At 33.6% G+C, this 25,816-nt stretch overlaps 2 protein-coding genes, 2 long non-coding RNA genes and 1 pseudogene across 10 annotated transcripts; 3 read left to right on the forward strand and 2 right to left on the reverse strand.

The window, feature by feature from the left end:
* The first annotated feature begins 3,596 nt into the window (after window positions 1-3,596).
* LOC142540716 (uncharacterized) lies at window positions 3,597-8,627 on the forward strand. Of its 4 annotated transcripts, XR_012819146.1 has the most exons (6): window positions 3,597-3,794; window positions 4,834-4,952; window positions 6,003-6,166; window positions 7,470-7,535; window positions 7,773-7,828; window positions 8,419-8,627. It is a non-coding gene; the product is annotated as an uncharacterized LOC142540716 (long non-coding RNA). The 4 variants fall into 4 exon arrangements; XR_012819149.1 differs by lacking the exon at window positions 4,834-4,952; XR_012819147.1 differs by lacking the exon at window positions 8,419-8,627 and having other exon boundaries at window positions 7,773-7,967.
* Window positions 4,632-9,685, reverse strand: LOC142540714 (G-type lectin S-receptor-like serine/threonine-protein kinase At4g27290). The gene is made up of 7 exons (XM_075647061.1): window positions 8,410-9,685; window positions 7,727-7,855; window positions 7,459-7,592; window positions 5,929-6,139; window positions 5,540-5,777; window positions 5,309-5,459; window positions 4,632-5,227 (listed from the first exon to the last, which is right to left on the reverse strand). Exons 1-7 carry the CDS (start codon window positions 9,683-9,685, stop codon window positions 4,928-4,930), a joined length of 2,439 nt encoding a protein of 812 aa, XP_075503176.1. The 3' UTR covers window positions 4,632-4,927.
* On the forward strand, window positions 8,987-9,859 carry LOC142540715 (uncharacterized). The gene is made up of 3 exons (XR_012819145.1): window positions 8,987-9,160; window positions 9,271-9,428; window positions 9,523-9,859. It is a non-coding gene; the product is annotated as an uncharacterized LOC142540715 (long non-coding RNA).
* A 3,792-nt stretch (window positions 9,860-13,651) lies between these two features.
* Window positions 13,652-16,363, forward strand: LOC142540717 (uncharacterized). 4 transcript variants are annotated; one of them, XM_075647066.1, is made up of 5 exons: window positions 13,652-14,189; window positions 14,715-14,889; window positions 15,508-15,601; window positions 15,780-15,841; window positions 15,885-16,363. In XM_075647066.1, the coding sequence occupies exons 1-5, from the start codon at window positions 13,843-13,845 to the stop codon at window positions 16,128-16,130; spliced, it is 924 nt and encodes a 307-aa protein (XP_075503181.1). In that variant the 5' UTR covers window positions 13,652-13,842; the 3' UTR covers window positions 16,131-16,363. The 4 variants fall into 4 exon arrangements, with proteins under 4 accessions (XP_075503181.1, XP_075503179.1, XP_075503180.1 ...); XM_075647064.1 differs by having other exon boundaries at window positions 13,653-14,189; window positions 15,765-15,841; XM_075647065.1 differs by having other exon boundaries at window positions 13,653-14,189; window positions 15,780-15,832; window positions 15,876-16,363.
* Window positions 16,364-19,942: 3,579 nt separating this feature from the next.
* Window positions 19,943-22,059, reverse strand: LOC142540718 (uncharacterized; annotated as a pseudogene).
* Between the last annotated feature and the right edge of the window lie 3,757 nt (window positions 22,060-25,816).

The following is a 25,816-nucleotide window of genomic DNA, read 5'->3' on the forward strand; positions in this document are numbered from 1 at the left end:
AACGTAATACTGATTCTATAGCATTCATCATAGTTTGACATTGATCTGTAAAAATTGTTTCCGGTTGTTTTCTTGTCATGTAACATAGTTTCTACATATTTACTTAAATGTGAAGTTGCTACCTCAAGTTGGAACCTGAAACTCGAATTTTGCAAACAGCTATACTCCGGCGAGCTTTAGTATTTCAATGATATCTCATAGCTCATTGGTTTAAATGACCAATGGGAAAAACGACTTAACAATTATCTAAGCAAAATAGTGGTTTCAAAATCAGGTTGGAAGTCGTAGATACAACAAATAGCTAGATATGAGCAGTTCCGGTATTTCGAGCAATTCTTTCTCATATGAACTCAAAATTGGGTGATTCTTGATGCTATGCAAATATAAAATACATGCTAAAACTTTTATGTTAACCACTTTGCCCAGAAATCAACTCATCAAGATCTATAATCACATGACCACAAAACTTTCAGTCGTTCATCGGACTATTTATTGAGTAGTTCTAGTATTTTGAGCATATATATTTCATATAAAATCGAACTTGAGTTATTCTTGATTATATAGAAAGATAAGATACTACAACTTTTATGCTTACCACTTTGCCCGTAAATCAACGAATCAAGAGTTATACCCAAGAGAATAGACCAGCCTGACTTGACTCAAAATCCAATAGCTCAAATTCAAGCCGCTCAAATCCGACCGGACCGCTTCGAAATTCCAGCCGCTCAAATATTACTGGACCGCTCCTAAAGTCCAGCCATCAGCCCGATATCAAAAAGTGGTTAGAAAGTCAAATCTGATTGTTTCAATGTCAGAAACAATATAAAACTTTTTCAAACGATCATATTCATGTTTCAAATGTTCATATCATCAATGAAGTCCATATATATACATTACTTTGAAGATCAAACAACAAGCTTTGATGTAGATTCAAAGCATGAACATCATATATACAAGAAAAACAAATTAGAATGAGAGCAAACCCAAGAAGAGAATTTTAAATAGATATATTAGCTTAATGAGAGCTTTTTCTTTGTGTGAGAATGCATTTGAGAGATAAATACATTGTCATGAACTAATTTCCTCACACACACAATCACTCGTACAAAAGAGAGTTGAGATTCAAGAATAACTGGATGATATTCTTCACACAAAGACATTAAAGATTGTGTTTGTAGTCTTGACAAAAAAAGATGTTGAACATTATGCGAATTTGAGGCTACAGCCTACAATCGAGAGTGTGATGGGAGTTTCGATTAGGCAAAGGATAAGTTTCAAGTCAAAATGAGTTTGTACAAAGGATTGTATAAATCAAAGTCTTCTAGTAAATCCTTCCTAAGTGAAAGAAGGGATGACATATGAGTTTTATCTCCGAAAATCCACAAACAAATTTGTGTTTCTTACTTTATTGCATTTATTTATCGTTATCGTTTTTAAGATGCGTTGTTGAAATATTTTATGTGTCTTTCAAATATCAATATATTGCATACCAAGTTTTTAATAGCTTCAACCAAACTTTTTTTTATTATTTCAACTTGCATGTTTTAGATGCTTTAAAAAATTATTAATCCGTTTTTAGAGAGATTATTTTGAGTTTCTTTCGCAAGATTTTAGAACCAACATTGATTTAATTTCTCGTTATTCGGTTCATTTTTGAATATTTGAAGAACGAGCTATTGCAGCTCTTTTAATTGCAATATATTTTAAATTATTTATTCACCACCCCTCTAAACACGTGTGTGTTCCTAACATAGTCTGATAAGTTGTATCAAAAGAAAGCATGCCACCAAAGTATTCATAATCAATCCTAACTCGACTATCTTAGTAGAAAAAATTAAACTGATGACAACTTTCATCATTTAGATATCCCAATAGAATATATCTTCATTATTTGATTTAGTTTTTAAATACCATGCCAATTCAAAAGCATCACCATTTTCAACAATCGAGTGTCCTTTAGTCATAAAATTAAGATAATTATATACATTTTTTTCGAATGAAACATAAATTCTCTAACCCTTATGACTCTTTTCCATATATGACAACGCGCTAGAAAGTTCTATCCTTGCCACTGACATCACTCTTAAAGTTTCACCTTGAGCATATGAAACTTTATGATTCGATCTAAACAAATATCTTTCACTTTCATCAATCATTTCATGATAATGTTCGATCTCAAAAATTGTTACTCTCCATATTTCATTTTATTCCTCCGAATTATAAGTCTAGCCTTACACTTGGTTTTTTTTCTCTCTGAATTTTGATACATATGCTAAATTTTATTTACACACTGTGTTTCATCTTTTATTCCTTGAGATGAGCATTCAAATTCTTCAATATAAAGATATTTAGAACCACTGAAATAAGCTTATTTCCCCTGCGAGCACTAAAATCTTTCTTGTGTATATACTCACAATATAGTAAATACACATCGTCAATATTTTAAATAGTTTGGCCAACAGCTAATCTTTTGCCTATATTCTTCAATAGTAAAATCAAGTTTTTTCTCAAGGTCCGACGTCTGAAAATTCTCAGCTATGTTGTCCCATCAATACAATTAGCATTAACACGTTCTCCATCACATGACATCGAATATATACAAATAATAAAGATAAAAACTTATGTAAATACAAAATTTCATACTGAGAATTTAACCAAAATCTCACGTTAAAAATATACGAACAAGATCATGAATAAATAAAATGAAAAGATATTTTTATTGGTATGAAGTTTTTTTAGTAAATTTTAAAAACAAATCCAACTTATGTCCGAAATGGACAATATCATATTATTGTGCAGATATACGTGATCAATTGTACGATAAATGATACAAACTCATGGTCTAGATCGAGACACGTAGATAAAATCCTCGTATACTTAAATGAAGGAAGTGAGGGCTCCAAGTAAATCTGTGGATGAGATCGAAGTAGATGGTGCTTCAATTATTTCACATAAGATGTGTGCTCCCAGCACAGTAGAGATAAGTGACGCTGATTGAACTATATGATCCTCCAAGTAGAGAGGAGGGACACATTGACTTGAGAGGAGATCCCACCATGAGAACATTGGTGATTCTTCATTTGAAGATATGATTATTGAGAATTCAATCAATATCTCACATTAAAAATATGAGGAAAATCACAGGTTAATAAGATGAAAATATGTCTTTGTTGACATAAGGCCTTTTGGGTAAAGACTAAAAACAAATACATGAGAATTTATGCACAAAATAAACAATATTTTATATCATTGAACATATATGTGTTCCATTAAAAAACGCATACTCGCATAATATAACTATATTTATACTATATTATTAAGTTTGAGATTTTTATAGCAATTAATTTAAAGGATACCAAAATATTTAATTCCGTAATTATCTTTCTTACCCTACTAAAGACCTCGTCAAATCACTCCATATTTTACATAGAAAAAATCTAAACAAAACTTCTCTTCTAAATCGAACAACTCTTATAAATTGAAAATAATTTCGTGTTAATTGTTAATATTATTCGATCAAATTAAAAATAATAATGATGTAGATGTATTTTTTACTAATATAAAAAAAAAAGCTTGAAGCCATATCATAAAACAAGCCTTTTCACTGGATTTGGTAAATCAAGTCATTTGCCCGAATTTTTCAAGACAGTCTATCATAAAACAGTGGTTGCATAATTAGGATAATGGCTTTCAAGAAGATGGGTTACTCCAAGAAATCTTCTTAGTTTGGGGTAAAATCAAAACCAAGTTTCAAAAATGTAAAAGTTCGAGAACTGAACATACGTATATTTGGGGTAAAATCTCTTTCTAATTTCTCATGTTTTCCAGATTGTGTGATTTTCTTGTCCGTCCGTGTTTGATTCTTCTTGTAGAAAACAGTTCTTTTTAAAATCGAATTTTGGGTTTTCTTGTTTGTTTAAGCATTGTGGCATAGATTACAAATTAATTATCGGAAATATGCCAAGTTTCCCCAAACAAAGTAAAAAAAAAAAAGCAAAATTATTGACGGTGAGAATTCTGTAGAATGAAAATTATTGATTTTGTCGAAAGGGATTACCTTTTGACTAAACTTGGATTTTGAAATTTGGTAGCTACGATGAAACATGCTTGTTGAGTTCATTGTATATATTCCAGTTTCTTTCTGTTCCGCTACCATCATAACGTTATTCAGTTTCTTTCTATTTCACTGTTGTATATTTATCGGTTAGTTCAGACAAATTTTAAATGTATTCTAGATGTTTCTTTGATATAATACAAATGTTTCTGTATTTGATTAATAAAATAGTTTGACTTATGATATGTGGAGATCCTAGGACTTCGTTTTCTCAGAAGTCTAATATCTTAAATTTTTTATAACATCAACAAAACCATATCTCTGAATTTGGGATGTAGCAGATAATCATCTAATAAAGAAAGAAATATTAGCTTCAGTAATGTCATCTACATTGTATAGATGTCATGCCAGTTTGAGTTATCGGAATACCGTGGACTCGGTAAAGTGGTAGAATATTTTCTTGATCAGAATCGGGTTTCAGTAGAAAAGTGGGGTTTATTTTAGGGGTGTGAACAAATAAAATAGAATTAGTTAAATATTTTTTGCTCGAGTTAGCTCGATGGTTGAACATAATTGCTTGAAAAAAGTTATTTAATATATAATTATTCTCCCAAACAATTGAACAAAATAATTTAAGTTCGAATTCGGCTAAAAAAAATACGAACATGTCGAGCTCAACTCGAATTCAATAATTTCGGATATGAAAAAACTTGTGAGCCGGCTCAATTTGTTTGGATCCCTAGTCTATTTCTGACTTCTCCATGTAAATGCACATGCAGAGATGAGACATTTCAGGCAGATAGGCCGAAAAACACATGCAACATATAAATGACACAAGTGCACAAACAATAATGTTGCAACATAACATATTTCCTATCTGGGATCTAAAATGGTGATGGTGAGTTTATTTGGTGAACTTGTTGCTTGTGTGGTCGTTGAATTTTGAGAAACCATGGGCACTCTTTCTGTGTAGAAACCAGGCTGTTTAGCTTCCGGTAATACGCCTTCGTTACCCAACATCAAAACTACCGAGGACATGCTTGGTCTATCTTCAGGGTTCTGCTGCACGCACAATAGACCAACATGGATCGACCTTATGACTTGAGCTAAGTCTTGATGTAGAGAGGCTTCCGCTACTTCATGTGATCTTCCTTCTTTGTAAAGGGTCCATGCCTGATCACAATTTCAAGACTTCTTTTCAATAAATATAATATTGATAGGAGTTGTTTGCTGACTAATGGAGACACAACTTACATGTCCGAGAAGGTTCAGATGATGATCTTTGTGTGAAAATCCTCTGTTTTTCTTCCCACTCACTATTTCTAGGACTAGTACCCCAAAGCTAAATACGTCTGATTTGACCGAGAAGATCCCATCAACTGCGTACTCTGGAGACATGTAGCCACTGCAAATTGGGTGTTTATCAGAAACTGGTGTGACAAGAATGGAAAGAAAAATATATTCAAGCTATAAAGATTCTCATACTACGTCCCCACAACTCGGCATGTCTTAGCTTCAGTCTCACTGCCTCCGAAACTTCTAGCTGTTCCGAAGTCTGAAATTTTTGGGTTCATTTCTGAATCCAGCAATATATTGCTGGCTTTGAGATCTCGGTGAATAATCCTCAATCTGGAATCTTGATGAAGATACAAAAGTCCCCTGGCTATTCCATTGATGATATGGAAACGTTTTGGCCAATCTAGCGAATCACCTATTGTTTCATCTAGCAATGAAAATGCAGTATCATGTCACTGTTGGTTAGACGATTTTAGTTCATTGAGTTTCAAATTTCTCGTAAGCTTAATGATGTATCGCTGCTCCAAATGCATTGTGAATTTCTTAACGACTAGTATATATACAAGTATGATACTCACCAAATAAAATCATGTCCAGACTTTTGTTTGGCATGTATTCATATATCAACATATTTTCGTCTTTTTGAATGCAGCATCCTAGAAGCCGCACGAGATTTCGGTGCTGAAGTTTGGCAATAAAGATGACTTCATTCTTGAATTCATCTAACCCTTGAGTAGAGGTTCTCGATAAACATTTCACAGCAATTTCTTGTCCCCCTTCGAGCATGCCCTAAGATCAGAATACGCAGATGTGAAGGTCACCATTACCCATGTTTGATCAAATGAGATTAGCTATACCATTATCTTTTTGGTTTTTCAAGCAAACCGTGACTTAAAAACGAACTTATTCTATGTTTCTTTTTTTTTTTCCTAAATTTTTTTCACTACAACAAAAACGCAAAACGAAAAAGGATTTTATCCGTTATCGTAGCCTTTTTAAAACTGTTGTAACTGAGGGTGTTGTTGAAAGTGCGTTCAACGACAACGGTTTTAAACCGTAGTCGTAGCTATCATTTGCGACGGATTATTGAATTCGCGACGGATATCATGACAAACCGTCGCTAATTAGCGACGGTTTAATAAAATGTCGCTAATATTAGTGACGGTTTTCTATAGAGTCCGTCGCTACTTTTAGCGACGGCTTATCATGTTATACGTCGTTAATTTTTTCAGTAAAATAAAAAAAATTACTTCTAATAATTTAATAAATCTAAAAAAAAACTTACAATTTGACTATGCTAACAATATTCATGATCTTAACTAACACTTAAAAATTTATCAAAAATTGAAACGAAAAAATTTACCCTAAATCGAAACTAAAATCGTATAAGAGAGAAAATTTTTAAGTATTGTGAAGTGGTGTGGAGGAAAATGAACCGAAAATGCGGATATTTATACACAATTTGCGACGGTTTTTGGTCAAATAGCGACGGTAATTTCATAATCTGTCGTTATTAGCGACGGTTAGACAAACACCGTCGCTATTAGCGACGGTTGTTCATTAATCCGTCGCAATATTTAATGACGGTTTTAGTAAAAATTACGACGGTTTTGCTTAAAACCGTCGCTATATATAACGACGGTTTGTAACCGTTGCTAAATTTAGCGACGGTTTTGAGTTAAACCGTCGCAATTTTTAAATTAACGACGATTATGTTAAAATCGTCGCTAAATATAGCAACAGTTTAAAAGAACCGTTGTTGTTTGTCCAAAAAACACGCTAATCGACAACAGTTTTCTAAAACCGTTGTCGATTGTCCAAAAAAACACGCTAATAAAACCGTTCGTTGTCTTTGACCCTAAAAAACGCTCAAAGACAACGATTTTTAGAAAACTGTTGTCTTTGACCCCAAAAAAATGTCAGAAAACCGTTGTCTTTTGCTTAAAAAAACACACATAAAACAACGGTTTTCACTAAAACCGTTGCTAAAAAGTATACGACAACGGTTTTAGTGAAAAACCGTTGTCGTAGGTGCGTTGTTGTATGCCAAAATTCATGTAGGTGTTTACATGTCTGAGTCTGGGAAATTTGAGTCTGGGAAATTTTACCTTATAAACAGGTCCAAAACCTCCTTCCCCAAGCTTGTTTTCGATGGAAAAGCAATTAGTAGCTTTGAGAATTATAGGTAATTTGAATAAAGGTAGCTCTGACTCCTTGTGTTTACTTTCGTTGTGTTCTCCTCCTACATAAAACATGATGATATAGAATTTATCACAAGAAATGACTGAATGTGCTTTTTTATCTCGATGACGTTGAGAACTTTTATTACTCTCTTTTCATAGTTGTTAAGCACGAGACACCACTTTTTTGCCTCACCTTCTTCACCTTTCATTGAATCTTTATTCGTCTTTCGAATATACAGGATGAGGCTCAGAGCCAGAAGAATCATTCCCATCACTGATGATAAACTCGCGATAAGTATTCTTCTCTTCATTACTCCAGACTCTGCAATATAGGTGACAGTAGTTACGAATTAATGCTTGCACTGTGGTGATGATAATAATGATTTTTGCTTTCAAATCATAAGATTTCTTTTGTTAAATAGCAAACAGCTCATTCAGATTTAACAACTTTGTTAGCTTCAAAAACGTCTTACAAGTTCTAACAAAATTAACATCTTCGAGTAACAAACTCTGACAAAAGTTTAACATATTGGAGCTTCCAAGTTCTATGATACAATCCATTGCACTGCCTCTTATGTTTTTTTATGATTTTGAGCACGCTATAACATCATATTCTAAAAGTTTTCAACTATTTGGGACTTTATGAAAGTAGTTGCATAAATAAAAAAGACTAGTTTTCAAAGTAGGATAGCCTTTTAAAACTTATCCGTCACTCCCAAGTTTTTCTGTGGAAACATAGGCTATATCAGATTCTTCATTTCTATATTTTTCGAGAATCAAGTCATGCAACAGGATATCTTAAAGTAAAGAAATATAGAATCTGCTAAAGATCAGCAGATATTGAGCATTATTTGTATGTTTGATATAAATTCTTACCTATTTCAGATGATGCCATTCTGATGTAGATATCTTGTCCATCTGCACTCAGAGATCTGATATCTACCAAATCACCAAACCACAGAAGACATCCACTCCCATTGCTTATATTTAACTGTGTGTAAGCCATACAGGAGCAATTCTTTAAGCATTCCACTTTACATTCTTTAAGCGTCATATTCTCGTTGAACCATGAATTTCGGGCATCTGGTAGTTTGATCCTCGAGTACTTTATAAATCCATCTCCTTGGCAACTCAAGTTTGTCTTTCGAATGCATCCATTCGACCAATCTGTTTTAATCCAACCCTCTGAATCTTTTGGCACAAATCTTTCCAGACAATTGCATGCTGGAAAATTTTGAATATAACATATCCCATACGCACCACAAAGGCTATAACTATCACAATTATCTGCTGGTCTATTCATATAAACTTCCCACTTCTGTGTTCGATTTACCCATGTAAGCCTCTGTAAAACTCCACTTGAATTCAACGTAAGCCTCCGAACAACTAGCATGTCGATGAGCTTTTCTTGATAGTACACCCCATTCTTATCCATCACAAAATCCAAAGAATACACGGGGTTCCCTCTTACGTCTGGAAATCCACTAAAGTAAATGCCATTCCAAGGTCCAAATCTAGTGATTTCCAAGGTATTTCTTCGCAAGACTATTTGCGGATATCCTGTAAGTTCCAAGTGATGCGTAAACTCTCCTGGAGCTGGATCATCATTGGCCTTCCACGCTGCAAGGTACACCTCTATACCAGTGACAAAATTCCACCCAAACTTCATACCTGGTAGATATGTATCAGTTGGATAATCGAAACTCTGCCAGAGATAATTCTCTTCCGTATCATCAGCATCAGCGTCTTTCACAACAAGGTTCCCTGAATCCAACAACTGTGCAACCGGCGTCTGCGCAGATTTTGATCTGTTGGATGACCATACAGTGCCACCAGTGTCATTGACAAGGACTAAAACGCCTGGCTTGGCAACCTTCAAGACACCTACCTGATTTGTGAGTGGACTTTCTCTGTTTGCCACCCAAACTATCGTTTTAACCTGGATTCCATAGTACCATATACCCACGTAACGATTCTTGGAATTGCCAGGGCTAAAGAATCCCAGTTCAAACATTCCACCGGATGAAACAATGGTCTCGCCATCTCTAACACTTCGAATCGAATTTATGATATCCGTCGAACCGGAAGATATGGAGAAATTCAGGGAGATGAGTATCAGAAGTAGGATGAAACCTTTCCATGTGGCATCCATCAATGAAATTTTCTCGCCTCGTCACCTGTTTATTTGTTTGAATCGAATGCATGGCCTAAGGTCTAGATCCATGGAAAAGGTTTGAATTCATGTTTCTTAAGCTGACTGATGCATCTTCTTGATCTTGAACCTGTCAAGTTCTTAGCTTGTTGAATAAACTTTTATGCATAATTATTTAAACATTGAGTAGGTCTCTTGTGAGACGATCTGACGAGTCAATCCTACAGATATTCACAATAAAAAGTAATACTCTTAGCATAAAAAATAATATTTTTTCATGGATGACCTAAATAAGAGATCCGTCTCACAAAATACGACCCGTGAGACCGTCTCACACAAGTTTTTACCATAAACCTTTTTCGTCATTTTGCAGTCAACTCTGGTTGTTGAAGTGTTGAAAGTGATATTAATAAGTCACTTGAAAATTATCTGCAAACTAATACTGGTATTATTGCCCTCTAATGGTCGTTGGTGGGAACAACTTGATCGAATTCCAGCTTAGCTTTGATCAAGTTTAAACTGGGTTTTGCCGATGCTCGAGTTCAATAATTTTTTGTATTTAAGTACAAGTATGATGTTATTCCAGACTATAAAATATAATGTAACTATCCGCACTATTAACGGGACTTCAGCTTGGACTTGAGACTTGTTTATTTCCGGCAAAGAAAGTACAAAAAATTAACTAAATTTACCTGAATAAATTTGGAAAACTATCCACAATTAGCAGGGCTCACTAAATTGTAAATTTATTGATTAAATTATTATGTCAATTTAAATTTGACAAAAATTAATATTTTAACATTCAATTTTTCGAAATATTTAAAGGGTTTTTTTTGGCAATTAATATTTAGGAGTCGAAAGTTCCTTGAGTCAAGCTCAAAGTTAGTCAAGCAGACAAGCTTGACTTGGCTCGACTGATTGAACACAGTTACCTCAATTATATTGTTATTTAAAATCATGTGGGGGCCACGATAAATCCTAGGACTATGTTGCATCTGACGTAATCCTCGGGCTCGAGAATTTCGCTATTTCAAGAACAGCATAGCGATGGATAATTAAAAATCTAACACAGAATAGGTCTAATGAGACAAATTAATAGGAAATGTTATTTTTTTTTTGTAAGAATAACAATTCACTTTATATATATATATATATATATATATATTTTTTTGGTTACAAGGGAGAGGGGGAAACCCACAATGAATATCTAACATAATATTACTCTTCTACAAGAGCAAATTCTCATCTTGTCTTCGTCGATGATGTCTTGTAAACCTGTGGGGGGATTCCATATGGTTTTGTAACCCATTTTGTATTTCAAGGCTTCCGAAGCTAGAAAGTCGGCAGCCTTATTTTGTTCTCTGTAGATGTGGTTGACTCTTACTTTCCAATTCCAAGAAAGGAGGCCGAGACAAGTAGTGATCAGTTAACTAAGGATGAACTTGGTGTTTCTTCTTTTTTGAGCCACTTGACTACTATCTTTGAATCGATCCCAAGAGAGATCTTCTTGTATCCTGTGTTCCAGGCTAGCTCGAGCCCCTTGCAGACTGCCCATAGCTCTGCCTCCTCGATTGAGCACCAGCCAATGAGATGAAAGAATACCAATGTGGAAAACATCTCAGATTCCAATCTTTATTTGATATCTATATAATATGTCATCGTACCGAAATTTTCTTTAAGAAATCACCATTTCTCCATAATAACATCATAGTTTTGCTTATGAATTAACAAGTGTTAATCTCAACAATACCACATTTCTAGATTTGGGATGTGACAGATAATCATGGGATACAAAGGAGATAACAAACAAGAAGATTGCAACATAACATATGTATTTCCTATCTGGATTAGTTGATTAGGTGAATTTGTAATTACCTGCTTGGTTAATGCTGAATCTTGAGAAACAATGGGCTCTCTTTCTGTGTAGAAGCCGGACTGTTTAGCTTCCGGTAACATGCCTTCGTTGCCCAACATCGGGACGACCGCGGACATGCTTGGTCTATCCTCAGGGTTCTGCTGCACACACAACAGCCCAACATGGATCGACCTTATCACTTGAGGCAAGTCTTGAGAATCTTCCGCCACTTAGTTTCACCTTTCTCCTCTATATAGGTTCCACGCCTGATTACATTTATGACACTTATTTTCAACAAATATCCAAATCTGAAGACGTATGATTTGATAGAGAAGATCCCATCAACTGCTTACCCTGGAGACATGTAGCCACTGCAAATTTGGTGTTTACCAGAATTTTGTGTGGCAAGAAGTGAAAGACGAATACATTCAATCCATTAATTAGATTCTTATTACAATATAGTGTGGCAAGAAGTGGAAGACGGTTTTTTTTTTTTTTTTGTAGTGTATTTCCCCATAACTCGGCTTGTCTTAGCTTCAGTCTCATTGCCTCCGTAATTTCTGGCTGTTCCAAAGTCAGAAATATTTGGGTTCATGTCTGAATCCAGCAATATGTTGCTGGCAATAATCCTCAATCTGGAATCTTGATGAAGATACAAAAGTCCCCTGGCTATCCCATTGATGATATGGAAACGTTGGGTTCATGTCTGAATCCAGAGCAATTCATTCTTTATAATTTATACTTTTTTGTATCGATTAGGATTATTCATTTATAAGTATTATGACTTATTAGTATTTATTTATTTTACTTTTTTACTACCATCGATATTCATTCATAATATATATTGGTATTCGTGGAATATCAAGATAAAATTTTATTTGATATTATGCATTAGTATTCATTAATAACACATATAAGACCGAGTTTTTGTCGTTTTTTTCCAAAAAATATAACTGGTGGCAATGATACAACCGTAAATATTTTAAAATGTACATCAGCACAAGTGTTCAACAAATATTGCATCCAACAATACATATTGTTATTTATGAAATAACATGTTGCTACTTGACTTGAAAGTTTTCAACATGTATTATTAATAAATACTTCAAAATATAAATTCTATTTAAGTATTATCTTGTATTTCATGAATATCTGTAAGTGTTATTATTTAATACTGATTGTAAACATTATTAATAAATATTCATAAGTACAATGAAAGAATAATACTAAGTATAATGGATTATTATCAATAATATTATGAATTAATACTATTAAGTATAATGGATGAGTACCACTAGTATTATGAATGAATACTAACACGTATAATATCAAATTAATTATTTTTTTGTATTTTTATGAATATCAATAAGTATTATGAATGAATATTATCGAATATATACACGTGTATTTTATAACAAAAAATGACATCAGATGGGCATAATCAAGTATCTTGTATCCAAATTAGGTATTGTTAAATTAAATTTAGTACTCACACATATTTGATGGTGAGAATGGTTTTTTTATTATTATTAAATCATGTGACTTCATCCTAATGCATCTTCAATCGAAATTATAGAAATTCTTCGTTTATGGTGAGAACTCAAATATCAAATGTATTTTCAAACTATATATGGGTATCAAATATGCCAAATCAAGTATATGAAATCTCAATTTAGGTATTTCATAGGTTATATTAAGCATTTACTTGTGTTCGATGGTTAGTGAGGAATATGTTTTTTTTTATAGGAGATATATTAATAATATAATATTTATCATAAGATATAAAAAAATATTAGTGTAAAAAAATATAATATTAGTGTAAAAATTTTAACTAACTAAATAAAAATTATAGTTTCATTAAAGTTTATTATTAATATAAATTTAAAAAATAATTAATTTAAATATAAAATAAATAAAAAATGAATATATGGTATATAGTGAAATAATAATAAAAATAGAGAAATATATTAATTAGGGAGTGAAAATAATGTTTATGGTACTTTGTTGATATAAAAACTGAATTTTAAATTTAATATATGATTAATGATTTTTTTTTCTAGTTTAATCGTGTTTTATTTTTTTAGCAATTTATTATTTTATCGAATCGACAAATATCTTACCGTATATATTCCGTTCCGCCACGCTTCACTCTACATTTTGATCACCGAATCGTCGGCTTCGGTAAGGGATTTTATCCTTTTCCAGATTAGATTTCTTGAACCGGAAGCCAAAACCCTTGAAAGAGTTAATTTTTTTTAATCAATTCGAATCCTTCGTTTTCTCTTGTTTTCTGGTAGTGACTATGGGTGGCGGAGCGATGAGGGCTGCGGCGAAACTGACCGGGGTCACGGTGGCGACTGGTGGTATCCGAGGCATAACGGCGGAGCACCTTCCGATCTCATCATCCAAGCGCGGGCCCTTTTCTGTTCGGGCTACCGCGACCACGACATCGTCGGGGGAGGAAATGAAACTGGTGTCTTCGCAGTCTCGGAACTCGTGCTCGGAGAGTGATGATTGGGTGCACACCGGTGGAGAGGAGGAGGTGATGATGTGGGCCGGTGAGCCGATGCCGAGAGTTGTGTTCGGCGGTGCGCCGACGCTTCAGGAAGCCAAAGAGGCCACATCTGAACTCGCTGTCACTCTTGAAAAGTATCTTCCTTTCATCTTTTAGAATTTGAAATTTTCTTTCCGATTGGAGCTTTTTTAATGTACTTTTCATGTGATTGCTTGGTGTGTCCACTTTCATTGTGACTTCCGGGTTTGTTACTAATCTCGATTCTTCACAGTTAGTTGAGGTGGCGACGATATTAGCTTTAAGTGTTGATTGATTTTCTTGGGCTGATTAATGAATTTTGGATTGTTCGATCATCATTATTACCTCACCCTAGTTCATTAGGGAAGCCTCACCGGTGCATTGTACTGTGTTTAGCGGACGGCAGATCTAGGGAAAAGACATGGATGATCTCCCCTTACAAATAGAAAAAGAGAACCAAGTTTGATGTGTAATTTTGTTAAAAATTGTAGCTTTAGCCTCTCCATGTCCTGCTTGCAATTAAATTCCTGCTGAGAACCTTTTTATTAAGCTCTGACGTGGATCTAACCAGAATTTTGTCCCTTGTAAAGCAGCAAACGATCTTTAGAATCTTCTGTTTTTTCAAATTTCTTGATTCGCAGGGCATATCTGTCATCTCGAGATACAGCTAATGCTAAACACGACTTGGGCTCATCTCTTTCAAACTCACAAGTTGATTGTGCTAAAGCTTATGGCATCAGTGAGATAATGGCACCTGCGCTAACATCACCAGCTGTCACGGCTTTCAGGCTCTTGCACGAGAGCTCTGAGGCTCAGGTTTATTTACTTACTTTCTACTTCTCTTTGGGGCGATAATTTCACCACCTAGAGTTCATTTCCCCTTTAGGGGTGGATCCAGATTTTTAGCTAACTCCAAAGCATGCGACCAGTAAGCCCACGCAAGCAACAATATAAACAGAAGGTTCAGCTTGCAATTATGTCATATTTGTACTTGCTTAACCGAAATGATTAAATCCAGGTGGCTGCAGGAGTCTTACATGTACCCTAATAAATCATTATAAAATAATACCATGCACCAATGTTTGATAAAATTATTACATTTAGCTTTGCTTGCATATGTTCGAATTTTTCTCCACTCTTCTGCAGGGGCTTCAGAAGTGAGATCTTCATTGTTACTCATCTCGCCCTTTACATAAAATTATGAGTTAATTTAACGAGAAGTTGGTGTTGTTGGATTGTGTCTGATGAGCAAGGTTCTATTTTAATTGTGGGCATTTCACCCCTTTTTCTTGAATCATATGTTACTTGGTTACTCAAAAATGAGTTTTTTTCCATGTGTAATCGTACTGTAATTGATTTATCGATTTTTCCACTGGGTGAATCAAAGATCATATAATCCTGTGATTATGACATCTTGATATTATGTTTCGGTAGAATGTTGTCGCTTCAATTGCCTGTGATCCGAATGTGTGGACTGCGGTACTACAGAATTCAGAGCTTCAAGAGTTTCTGCATTCGCAAAAGACAAGTATGCATTTTTTTAATCATGTTTTGAAGTGTTAATAACCCTTGGAATTAACTAACTTTTTATGTGAAATATGTTATTACTAAAATGTCATTTCACTGAAAATCTTAGGCCTTTTGCTAGTTTAACATGATATCTTACACCTGGTATTTTAACTTGGTAAAAGGTTTGGGCTTATCAGATTCAGTTACTGGTGCTGCTGATCATCTTGAGAAGTTATCCACAAAGAGCAGCGAGGACTCATCCAGCGATGCTGGAAACTGAGCCGGCCAAAGTAGAGGACTCGTCCAGCGATGCGGAATCTGAGCCGGCCAACAGTTTTGTAGACCTTGTTCAGAAAATGAAGGTTACATTGGTTGGTATGATGAACAACTTGTCTGATTTCGTCCAAAATTTATTTGGAGGGAAAGTGGCCAAGGTATTTGCAAATGGTGATGGGACTCCAAGATTAGGTGCGGAAAATGTAATGCAAGCATCCTTCTTGGGACTGGCGGTCATGGCCATTGTGGTCATTTTGTTTAAGCGACGCTAATCTTCATTCTCTGCTCTCTACACCTCTATGTTAATCTGTCGAGTCTACCGAAAAACGACATCTACTACTTGTGTCGAAGTCAATCCTACTTGTTTGGATGACAATTTGTGGATTGTGGTTTGCTTGCATTTCTGTGTTTTGGTTTGACACCTATGATGCCATGTGAAAAATTGCATTCATAGCTCTTGGTTTGGTTTTTGTTTTCATATATCCATTACTATTATTAAGTTTGAGTCATTTTATACTAGTTTTTTCCTCCAAAATATCACTACCCCATAACCATCACTATTTTTTAAATAAACTATCACTATTTTTTTTAAATAAAACAAAGCATAATTAGTGATTAAAAAATGGTAACATTAAATAGACATTACTCTAACATCATTATGTTTTAGATAAAAATTTGTTTTGCGTGAATATTCCTGTGTGCGTATGTTTATTAATAACTAATAAATATGACGGTGCATGTGTAAAATAATGATTATTATGTATATAAATCATGATCAATATATTGATTCATAAAATTTCGGTATAATTTTTAATTATTATTTTAATAACGATAACGCAATTATATTAAATATAGAATTTGTAGAAATAATAGCTTAAATTTTGAATTTTTAAAATGTATTAAGTATTATTATTAAATTATTTGAAAAAATATTAATTGTCTAAATTGGTAACGTATCTTTCATAAAAAATCATGAGTAGGTCTCTTGTGAGACGATATCACGAATCTTTATCTGTGAGACAGGTTAACTTTACCGATATTCACAGTAAAAAGTAATATTTTTCATGGATGACCCAAATAAGATATTTGTCTCACAAAATACGACCTGTGAGACCGTCACACACAAATTTTTGCCAAAAATCATTGTGTCACTAATTAACTCAATTTTTATATATAATATAGATATATAAATGTAGGCCGAGATCCATGAACTAGATTACATTAGTTACAAATTAGCCTCTCTTTTTTTGTTTTTGGATAAGATTACTTATAAATGTCTAGTTTTCGCATTTTTTATTGTTTTATTTTTTTCATTTGATATCTCGTCCAACGTGACATTAACTCACGCAATCTGATTGGTTTATTGAGTGTAGGTAGTCGATTTTTGTTCGACTATTGTGATAGATGTTTATCTATTCGAAACTGAACTTATTCTTATTATCATGTTTAGAATGGATTTGCTGGAGTTGGTTTTGAGCTTGTTTTTGTACCTCAGATCTTCTCTATATTGCTATTGCCTACGTTAAATTAGTTTAACGTAGGGTAATATTATCTTGAATTGGTCACAGTATTCTCTTGCTTATTTGCATTTGCAATGCGTGGATAATCCTGCAGATTCGATTTGATATTATTGACGCGCGCGGCTTGTTTCATTTTCCAGTTCTTGCAACTGAACTTTTGAGGTTTCTTGATTGTAAAGGGTATCTTTGGCGACATGCAATGTATCCCGAAGCGTTTATTTTTTGCTTCTTACTTGCAATTGAACTTTCCAAGTTTCTTAGTCTGTGTGTGTGAATATATACTGAACTATTTTTTTATCGCAGGATTATAGTACCATCAGGGGCCAAGAATATCGTGCCTAGTGGATGCCGTGGCATGATTGAAAAAGTTGCTGGAGGAGGTCCGTACAGAGAAGCCACTCTTGAAGGCTGGAAACGCTTATCACAAATTCAGAGTGAAGAGAAATTCAGGGCCCAAGGTTCGTGGTGTTGCTATGAATCCCGTCCATGGTGCATGATGGTAGCCATCAACATATTGGTCATGCCAGTACCGTGAGTCGTGACGCTCCACCTGGACAAAAGGTTGGTCTTATAGCTGCTAGAAGAACCGGTCGTCTCCGACAGCAAACCGCAGCTACTGCTTCTAAAGCCGATGAGGCTTAGTTTAAATACTACGGTTAGCTTCACTTTTGCTGTCGTTTTCCCTTGTTCTCTTGTATTTAGCTGAATGTTGGATTTTGAGTACAACCTTTTTTGGTTGAGAAATGAATTTCATCTTGATTCTCCCAATGCCCACTGGACTGAAACTGTATCAGCGTTGGATCCACTTTTGGAAGGAAAATAATCGGCCCAGGGTGAAGCCCACTGGAGCTAAATGGATTTAGGCTTGGGCCCAATTGGGACTAGTAAGGTAGTGAAAGACTTTAATGCCATGACTCGGCCGATAGTCAACGATCAAATGACGGTCTCACGAATCTTTATCTATTAGACAGGTTAATCTTACCGATATTCATAATAAAAAGTAATATTCTTAGCATAAAAAGTAATACTTTTTCATGGATGGCCCAAATAAGATGTTTGTCTCACAAGATACGATTCGTGAGGTCGTCTCAGACAAGTTTTTGTCATATATATTCAATCATCTCATGTAATGTTAATGATTGCGGGTTTTCTTTATCTTTATCAACATATTTCCAATGATTTTATCACTTATAACTTATTCAATATGATTAAATTGACAATCATCATCTATAAAATTGCTACTATAATTAGAGATTTACAAAATTTAGATCGAAAGACGACAAATAAGGATTGAAACAACATAAAATAATAATAAGAATAAATAGAGAGAATACAGAATGAAATAAAGAAATTGTGGCTGCTTGTGATTCTGTGGACGCCTATTGAGAAATCAGAATCGAAGTCAGAATCAGCACTAAATGCTTGAATATTTTATTCTTTGCCATTCAAATTTTTTCGAACGTCGTATAATAAATTACTTGTTGTGTCATTTTCAATAATTTTTTTGGCATTTCTTGCATACCAGACGATAACAAATTCCATAAATTCCATATATATATATATATATATAATATATTGTTCTGAAATTTCCATTTTTTGACTCTTATAAATTATCTATCCGATTAGGACCACATGCACCTTTGTATATGTAGATTACACTGTATATAATATTTTAACAAATTAAAATAAAATATTCTATATATTAAAAAATTATATTACTAATTTACTATGATATATTAAGTTATAAATAAAACCCAATGTACCAAATTTCACGAACATTAACTTGGAGGATTTCAAAATTGGTCACGTGCATGGCTTGACAGAGGAAGGAAATGAGTGGCTTTGCACATTTTGTAATGGTGACAAAATGTTGTCATTTTAAAATTTATGTAATAAATATATTTGTTTTTTTCCTTTAATTGGACATTACGTTTTTACGATGATTAAAAATATTTTTGCTCAAAAAGCTTTTAAGAAATTTTAATATAATTTTTTCTTTAATTTAGGTGTGATTCATTGCGTATGGTGGGCAGAGAGAATGGAGACACATGATGGCTGAACTTAGCTCAATGGTCTCTCATTTAATGAATTTTGTCTAATAAATTGAGATTTGCCAAACTTTTTTATGGAAAAACCTTGTGTGAAACGGTCTAATGGGTCGTATTTTGTGAGACGGATATTTTATTTGGGTCATCCATAAAAAAATATTACTTTTTACGCTAAAAGTATTACTTTTTATTGTGAATATCGATATGATTGACCCGTCTCACAGATAGAGATTCGTGAAACCGTATCACAAGAAACTTACTCCTTTTTATTAACAATGGACTTCACAAAAGTTTTCTTTCTAAATAAATTCTCGAATTAATATAATAGATTTCGATATATATTAAATAAACTTTCGAACTAATACATTAACGAGCAGAAGTTTTCTTTATAAATTCTCGAATTAATATAATAGAGTTCAATACATATTAAGTAAACTCTCGAACTAATGCATTAAGCCGACAACCTAATTTTGTACCAAATTATCCTCAACATACCTTACAATTTAAAAGGACAGTGATTAGAAAACTCAACTCTTTAGTTGTTATATCATGCAATTGTATAGAAAAATATGGAAGCTCATTGTAATGTCAACAAAGATACCAAGATTTCACAACATTTGAATCCACAACTTGCGGAAACATTAAGAAAAAAACAGAGGAGAGACCAAAGAAATCTACTAAATCTTGAATTCATCTTCTTCATGTCTTGCAAATCACCACGAAACAAGGAAGAAGTGCTCTAGGATTTAGCAAGTACAGCTCCTCGATGTTAGAATAAACGCCGACTTTACCCGCCAACGAATCGAATCCCGTCTGTCCGGCCATTTCTTGAATGTTTTCCAACGGTTTGTGTACTCTTCCCGCGATTACCCTACACACAATCAAAGCCTTTCTCACAAACAGGTCGTCCCGGCGATCCGATTCTACACATTCCAATGCCCTACAGCTCGTGGAAGTCGTGAAAACTCCGATCCCACCTGTGAACTCCCGTTTGCCGAATCCACTTCTGATGATTTGGCACACACAACATTTATCGGATAGACAAAGATTGGATGATCCGTTGATGCCGAGGGAGCATCCCAGAGTCGTGCCGTAGAATCTCAAGAGTTCGTTCCCATCGGCTATGCAACGAGGGTGTTTCTTAGCGAGTTTACTCGCTTTTAACTTCACCACTTCCCGGTATTCTTCGAATCGACCGAGGGTCTTTTGCATATTATGCACTTTCAAGATTTTGTCTATTCGCACGTGATGGTTATCTGCCTTTAGCCAGCTCGATCGACAGATTATTTCCACGATCTTTCTTGATGAGTCGCCTTCCAGAAGTTCAGTCACTGTGACATGGGAATTAACAGCTTAGAAATCATATCAAAATGAAAAGTAAAAGAAACCAGGTTTTTTCATTCAAACAACATCGTTGATATTGAAGAAAGAGAGGGCAAAATCTTGGAATACAGATATCTGTTGTAAAATCTCTGTTTAAAAAGTTAATGCCACAATTCTAGTTACCAAAGATTCAATTATGAGTATCCTCAGGCCTCAAAGATGAAGAGAACAAGAAAAAGGGCTTTTAAATTTTTATTTTTTTTTTTGTAAATGCAAACGAGAAAAAAGGGTTAAAAATTGTAACCAGAATAAAGTGCCCAACAAGAATACACAAACAGTATCCAATTGGGTGAGTTTTGGATTCAAAGTAGCAACAAAAGTGAAAAAGCAGAGAGTAAACAAATCTAACAAAAGATCCTCACAAGCATGCTTGGAAAGGTGGTGTGATTCAAGAGCCTCCCACTTGACAAAATGTTCTCCACATTTGTGGCAAGTGAACCCACAAAGCCCATTACTCTCTTCATCCATTGAAGCCCTTCTTTTTGACACAAAACCCTCCCTTTCCCGTCAAAGTAGTCTCTTTTTTTCTTGGTGGTGTGGCTCCAGAATCCATGTATGAAGGCTTGAAGTAATGCATTGTGGGCTGTCCCTCTAGGACCAGGCGTGCCAGGTGTCAAAGTACCCAGAAACGTCGAACCACCGTCACCTCCTCCGCCTCCGCCTCCGCCGCCGAACCCACCACAACCAGTAATCTTGAGCTCACATCTTGAGTTGCTCAGAATGACTTCGTGTGTTATGGGGTTGACAAATTCACTGCTCCCAATGGATCTTGGGCTACAACTAGGGGGCTTCTCGAAGTGCCTTTTGCTCCCATGAATCACATCTTTCAAATTCGAGATAGACCTCGAACAACCAGACCTGTTGCTCGTTTTCCTGGTCAAGATTGAGCTCAAATTCTTCTTGTTCTTCGGTGTATACACATCTGATGTATCTGATTTGCAGTCGAACGATTTCTTCAGAGAAAACCAGACTTTTGGCAGCTCTTTCTTCTTCTCCCCCATACTCCCTTCAGTATCCACAAAAACTTCTCAAAACTTCTCCATTGTGTTCAGGAAATTTTCAAGAAACACAGACCAAGTTTCTTGAATTTTGAGTTTTATCAAGGAAAAAACAAATTAGAGACTGGATTTCCGAATATAAAAAAGATATGAATAATGATAGCAATTTGAGATACAACCTGACAATCAAATCTTTTAAATAGATACAGTGATACAGATAAATTTACACACATTGAGTGCTGAATATACAGACTGTAAAAAAAAATCAGAAAGCTGCGAACCATATATAGGAGCAATTGTGATTCCTCGTTTGGTCATGCTTGTCCTAAATCAATTATCGATTAGTCAATATTTTATCAACTAAATTAAAATTATATAAAAAATCATAATTAATATTTTAATTAAATGATTAACATTAATATTCATATTCCTTATTATGTAAAATATTCTATTTGATTTTAAAAATATGGCATTGATTCTCGATTTTGTACTGAAGATTTAAAAATTCGTAGACTCGGAATTTTATAAATTTTAGTAGGTTGTTTACTAAAAATCAAAGTATATCACTTAAAGATTCCATTTCATATTAGAAGGAGAAAATTAGAACTTAGAGTTAAATTTTTTTTTAGCTAAAATATCTAGTTTTAAATAGTTGTTATCCATGGAGTTTTATTGATTTACGAAGAACAAATAATTGTCCAATAATTATTTAATTTTTTTTTTTCGAATTCATCCACGAAAATTGTTATATAAGATATTTAAAGCATATAGAATTATTTATGATTTTATTATCTAAAAACAATCAAAGCTATCATCAAATATGAAAAAGTAAAAACTACATGTGAGACGGTCTTACGGATCATATTTTATGAGACATATATCTTATTTGAGTCATCCATGAAAAAAATTTCGTTTTTATGTTAAGAGTATTAATTTTTATTGTGAATATCGGTAAGGTTGACCCGTCTCACAGATAAAGATTCGTGAGATCGTCTAACAAGAGACATACTCATGTGTAAAATAACACTATAATATATTATATATTAAATTATTTTGGTTAAATGTAAGGCCCGAAATTAATGGCAACGGAAATAAGACATCAAGAATAGACAATTGGAAAAAATCAATAAAATTCCGAATATGGACAATCTTGAACATATTGAGCTATTGGGAGAAGAATTAACAGGAAACGTAATGCAACGAAAATCTCAGGCAATAATATAAAAATATATATGTTATTTCAATCTTTTACTCTCTTAATATATTTATTGTTAATAATATTTTGTTTTTTAGTTTGTGAATAATAATCTCACTAATAATTATACAAAAATTAAATTTTTTCTCTAAATTCTAATATAGTAAAAATATATCTGAAAAAATTGATTTAGTAAATAAATAATTTATTTTCTTATATAACTTGAAAATGATCTTATTATAATATTTTCGTTGAGGTTCACCCTATTTTGTATTATCTATACTTCATTTAATGTGTACAATTTGTTCACAAATGAAGTTCAAATAACAAAAAATAAAGCATAAATAATAACATTTTTTTGTTGCAAAAAGTAATATTTGTCCATTTTATTGATTTAAATAAATGACTAATCAATTTTATATGATAAGCAAAAATATTCACTTCATATTATCTAGTTTTAGAAATATTAAATAATTCACAAAATAAAAATTAATATATTTGATTTATATTTATAATTAGTTTGTACCTACCAAACATTACAATTTACAATAAGACCCATTTAAATTTTTCATGAGATAAGCATATGATTTTGTTGGGTTGGGCCGAAGCCCAAATCAACTCCAACTGTAGATACACTTTGAACTCGGGCTAAAACAGCACCGTTCAAATCACACTATTCAGATAAACTGGATAATGTAAATCAATCGTGACATGCTCACAATCACATGAAAAAATGTTGGTAAAAAATCGAAACATGATCATTGGTCAAGTGTTCAACTACTCTGACAACTCAGATCACGAGACTCCTTCCAATTTTTATATGTTTGATTACAGGAAATAGAAATGTTAAAATGAGCCAACTCGACCCAATCTGACCCGACACAACCATACATCAAACAAGACGAGCTGGAAGTCCCACCAATCGAAGGGTTGGAAAACCATCGATCCAATCCAACATAACTCATTTTACGTTGCGGGTTAGGCATGTCAACCTGGAAAAAAAAACTGAGGACCAAAAAAAAAAGGAAAATCCATAATTTGTAATGTGTTGAAAAATATATTTAAAATGTGAGTATTGAATATTTGAATGTTGAATATTTGAATGTTGAAAATAAGAGTTGTAAATATTGAAAATTAGTGTGTGATGATGTAGGTAATGATGTATTTTATTTTTGGATTATTTGTAAAGATTTCTTATAAATAGATCTCTCATTTGTGAAGAAAATCACAATTGAGTAGAGAGAAAAATATTATAAAGTGTGTAGTTTGGTAAATTTTGAGAGTTTGAGATTTTTACTTTTTACCATAAATTTTTACTTTTTCACAACACGTTATCAGCACGAAAGCTCTAAAAGTCCTACATACTTTTCCAAGCTCCAAACAGAAGAAAAAGGTAACAAAAATAATTATATTTATTTTACTGTTATTTATTTATTGTGTATTTATTTAATATACAATATAATGTTATTATTAGAAATAATAAAAATAAATTTTTCATAAACTTGTTATAAATCCTGGGAGGATGTTAAGACGACATCCCACACTCCCGGTAAGGGATACGACAAGTATAAAAGCCTATAAGGTTTTTAAACAAAATAAATTATGACACTCATTATAATATTATGATATGATATACATAATTATTTAAACATGTCTAATATTATATATATCATATTATTACCATAAAATTATACAAATACATACCTTTATTTTTTTTGTACCCTAACGGTCATAAATGGTAAAAAACTGCTAGTTTTTGCCCTATAAATATGATCTCACAAACACATTCCATCACTCCAACTTTCTCTTCTTCTCTAAAAATTATTCATCATCAAATTTTTCGAAGAAAAAAGAAGATGGCTTTCTCAAGGATATTTTTAATTATTTTGGTTATCATACTCACGAGTCTTTTATTTATCGGAGAATATCCTCATCGTGCGTTTTTTTTATTTTTACAAATACTTGTACTTGTTGTTTATCCGTTACTTTGTATTGCAATAATTATTAACTAATAAAATGCATCGTAATTTTTTTTAGTACCACCATGTCAAATTTAACAAAGCTCGAATTTGTTGCGCTCGACATCACGGGAAAGAATTATATGCCATGGACTCTAGATGTAGAAATGCATCTTGAGTCATTGGGTCTAAGCGAGACCATTAAAGAAAATGACATATGCACGTCACAAGAAAAGGCAAGAGCCATGATATTTTTGCGTCGACATCTCGACGATGGATTGAAATGTGAATATCTGACTGAAAAAAATCCCATGGCTTTGTGGAAGGGATTAAAAGAAAGATTCGAACATATAAGAGAAGTTATACTTCCGACCGCCCGGGATGAATGGAATACATTGAGATTCCAAGACTTTAAAAAAGTCAGTGATTACAATTCGGCGATGTATAGAATAATCTCGCAATTAAAATTTTGTGGACATGAGGTCACAGAATCTGAGATGCTTGAAAAAACATTTTCCACGTTTCATGCATCAAATATTACTCTACAGCAACAATATAGAGTACGTGGATTCGCGAGATATTCTGAACTCATCGCATGTCTTCTTGTGGCGGAAAAAAACAACGAGCTATTAATGAGAAATCATCAGTCCCGACCCACTGGATCAACAGCATTTCCAGAAGTAAATGCTGTAAGTAAAAATGAATTTAAACCTGGAAACCAAAATCAAATTCAAAGACAAGGTTTTGGTCGAGGTCGAGGTCGAGGTCGAGGTCGAGGTCGTGGATGTGGACGTGGACGTGGAATTGGCCGTGGTCGTGGTCAAGGCCGTGGTTTTGAAAATAATCGAGATAGTTA

Source organism: Primulina tabacum, chromosome 3, assembly GCF_025594145.1.
Source record: "Primulina tabacum isolate GXHZ01 chromosome 3, ASM2559414v2, whole genome shotgun sequence".
Classification (NCBI taxonomy): Eukaryota; Viridiplantae; Streptophyta; class Magnoliopsida; order Lamiales; family Gesneriaceae; genus Primulina; species Primulina tabacum.

Bases quoted from the DNA above. Each gene is read 5' to 3' on its own strand.
- LOC142540717 (XM_075647064.1), top strand. From the start codon at position 13,843: ATGGGTGGCGGAGCGATGAGGGCTGCGGCGAAACTGACCGGGGTCACG. The intron at 15,602-15,764 runs GTATGCATTTTT...ACTTGGTAAAAG, and splicing joins TCTGCATTCGCAAAAGACAA to GTTTGGGCTTATCAGATTCA. The intron at 15,842-15,884 runs TCCAGCGATGCT...GTAGAGGACTCG, and splicing joins CAAAGAGCAGCGAGGACTCA to TCCAGCGATGCGGAATCTGA.
- LOC142540714 (XM_075647061.1), bottom strand. From the start codon at position 9,685: ATGGATGCCACATGGAAAGGTTTCATCCTACTTCTGATACTCATCTCC. The intron at 6,140-7,458 runs GTAAAATTTCCC...TTCTGATCTTAG, and splicing joins GTTTTGGACCTGTTTATAAG to GGCATGCTCGAAGGGGGACA. The intron at 5,778-5,928 runs GTGAGTATCATA...TTTCATTGCTAG, and splicing joins TCTGGACATGATTTTATTTG to ATGAAACAATAGGTGATTCG.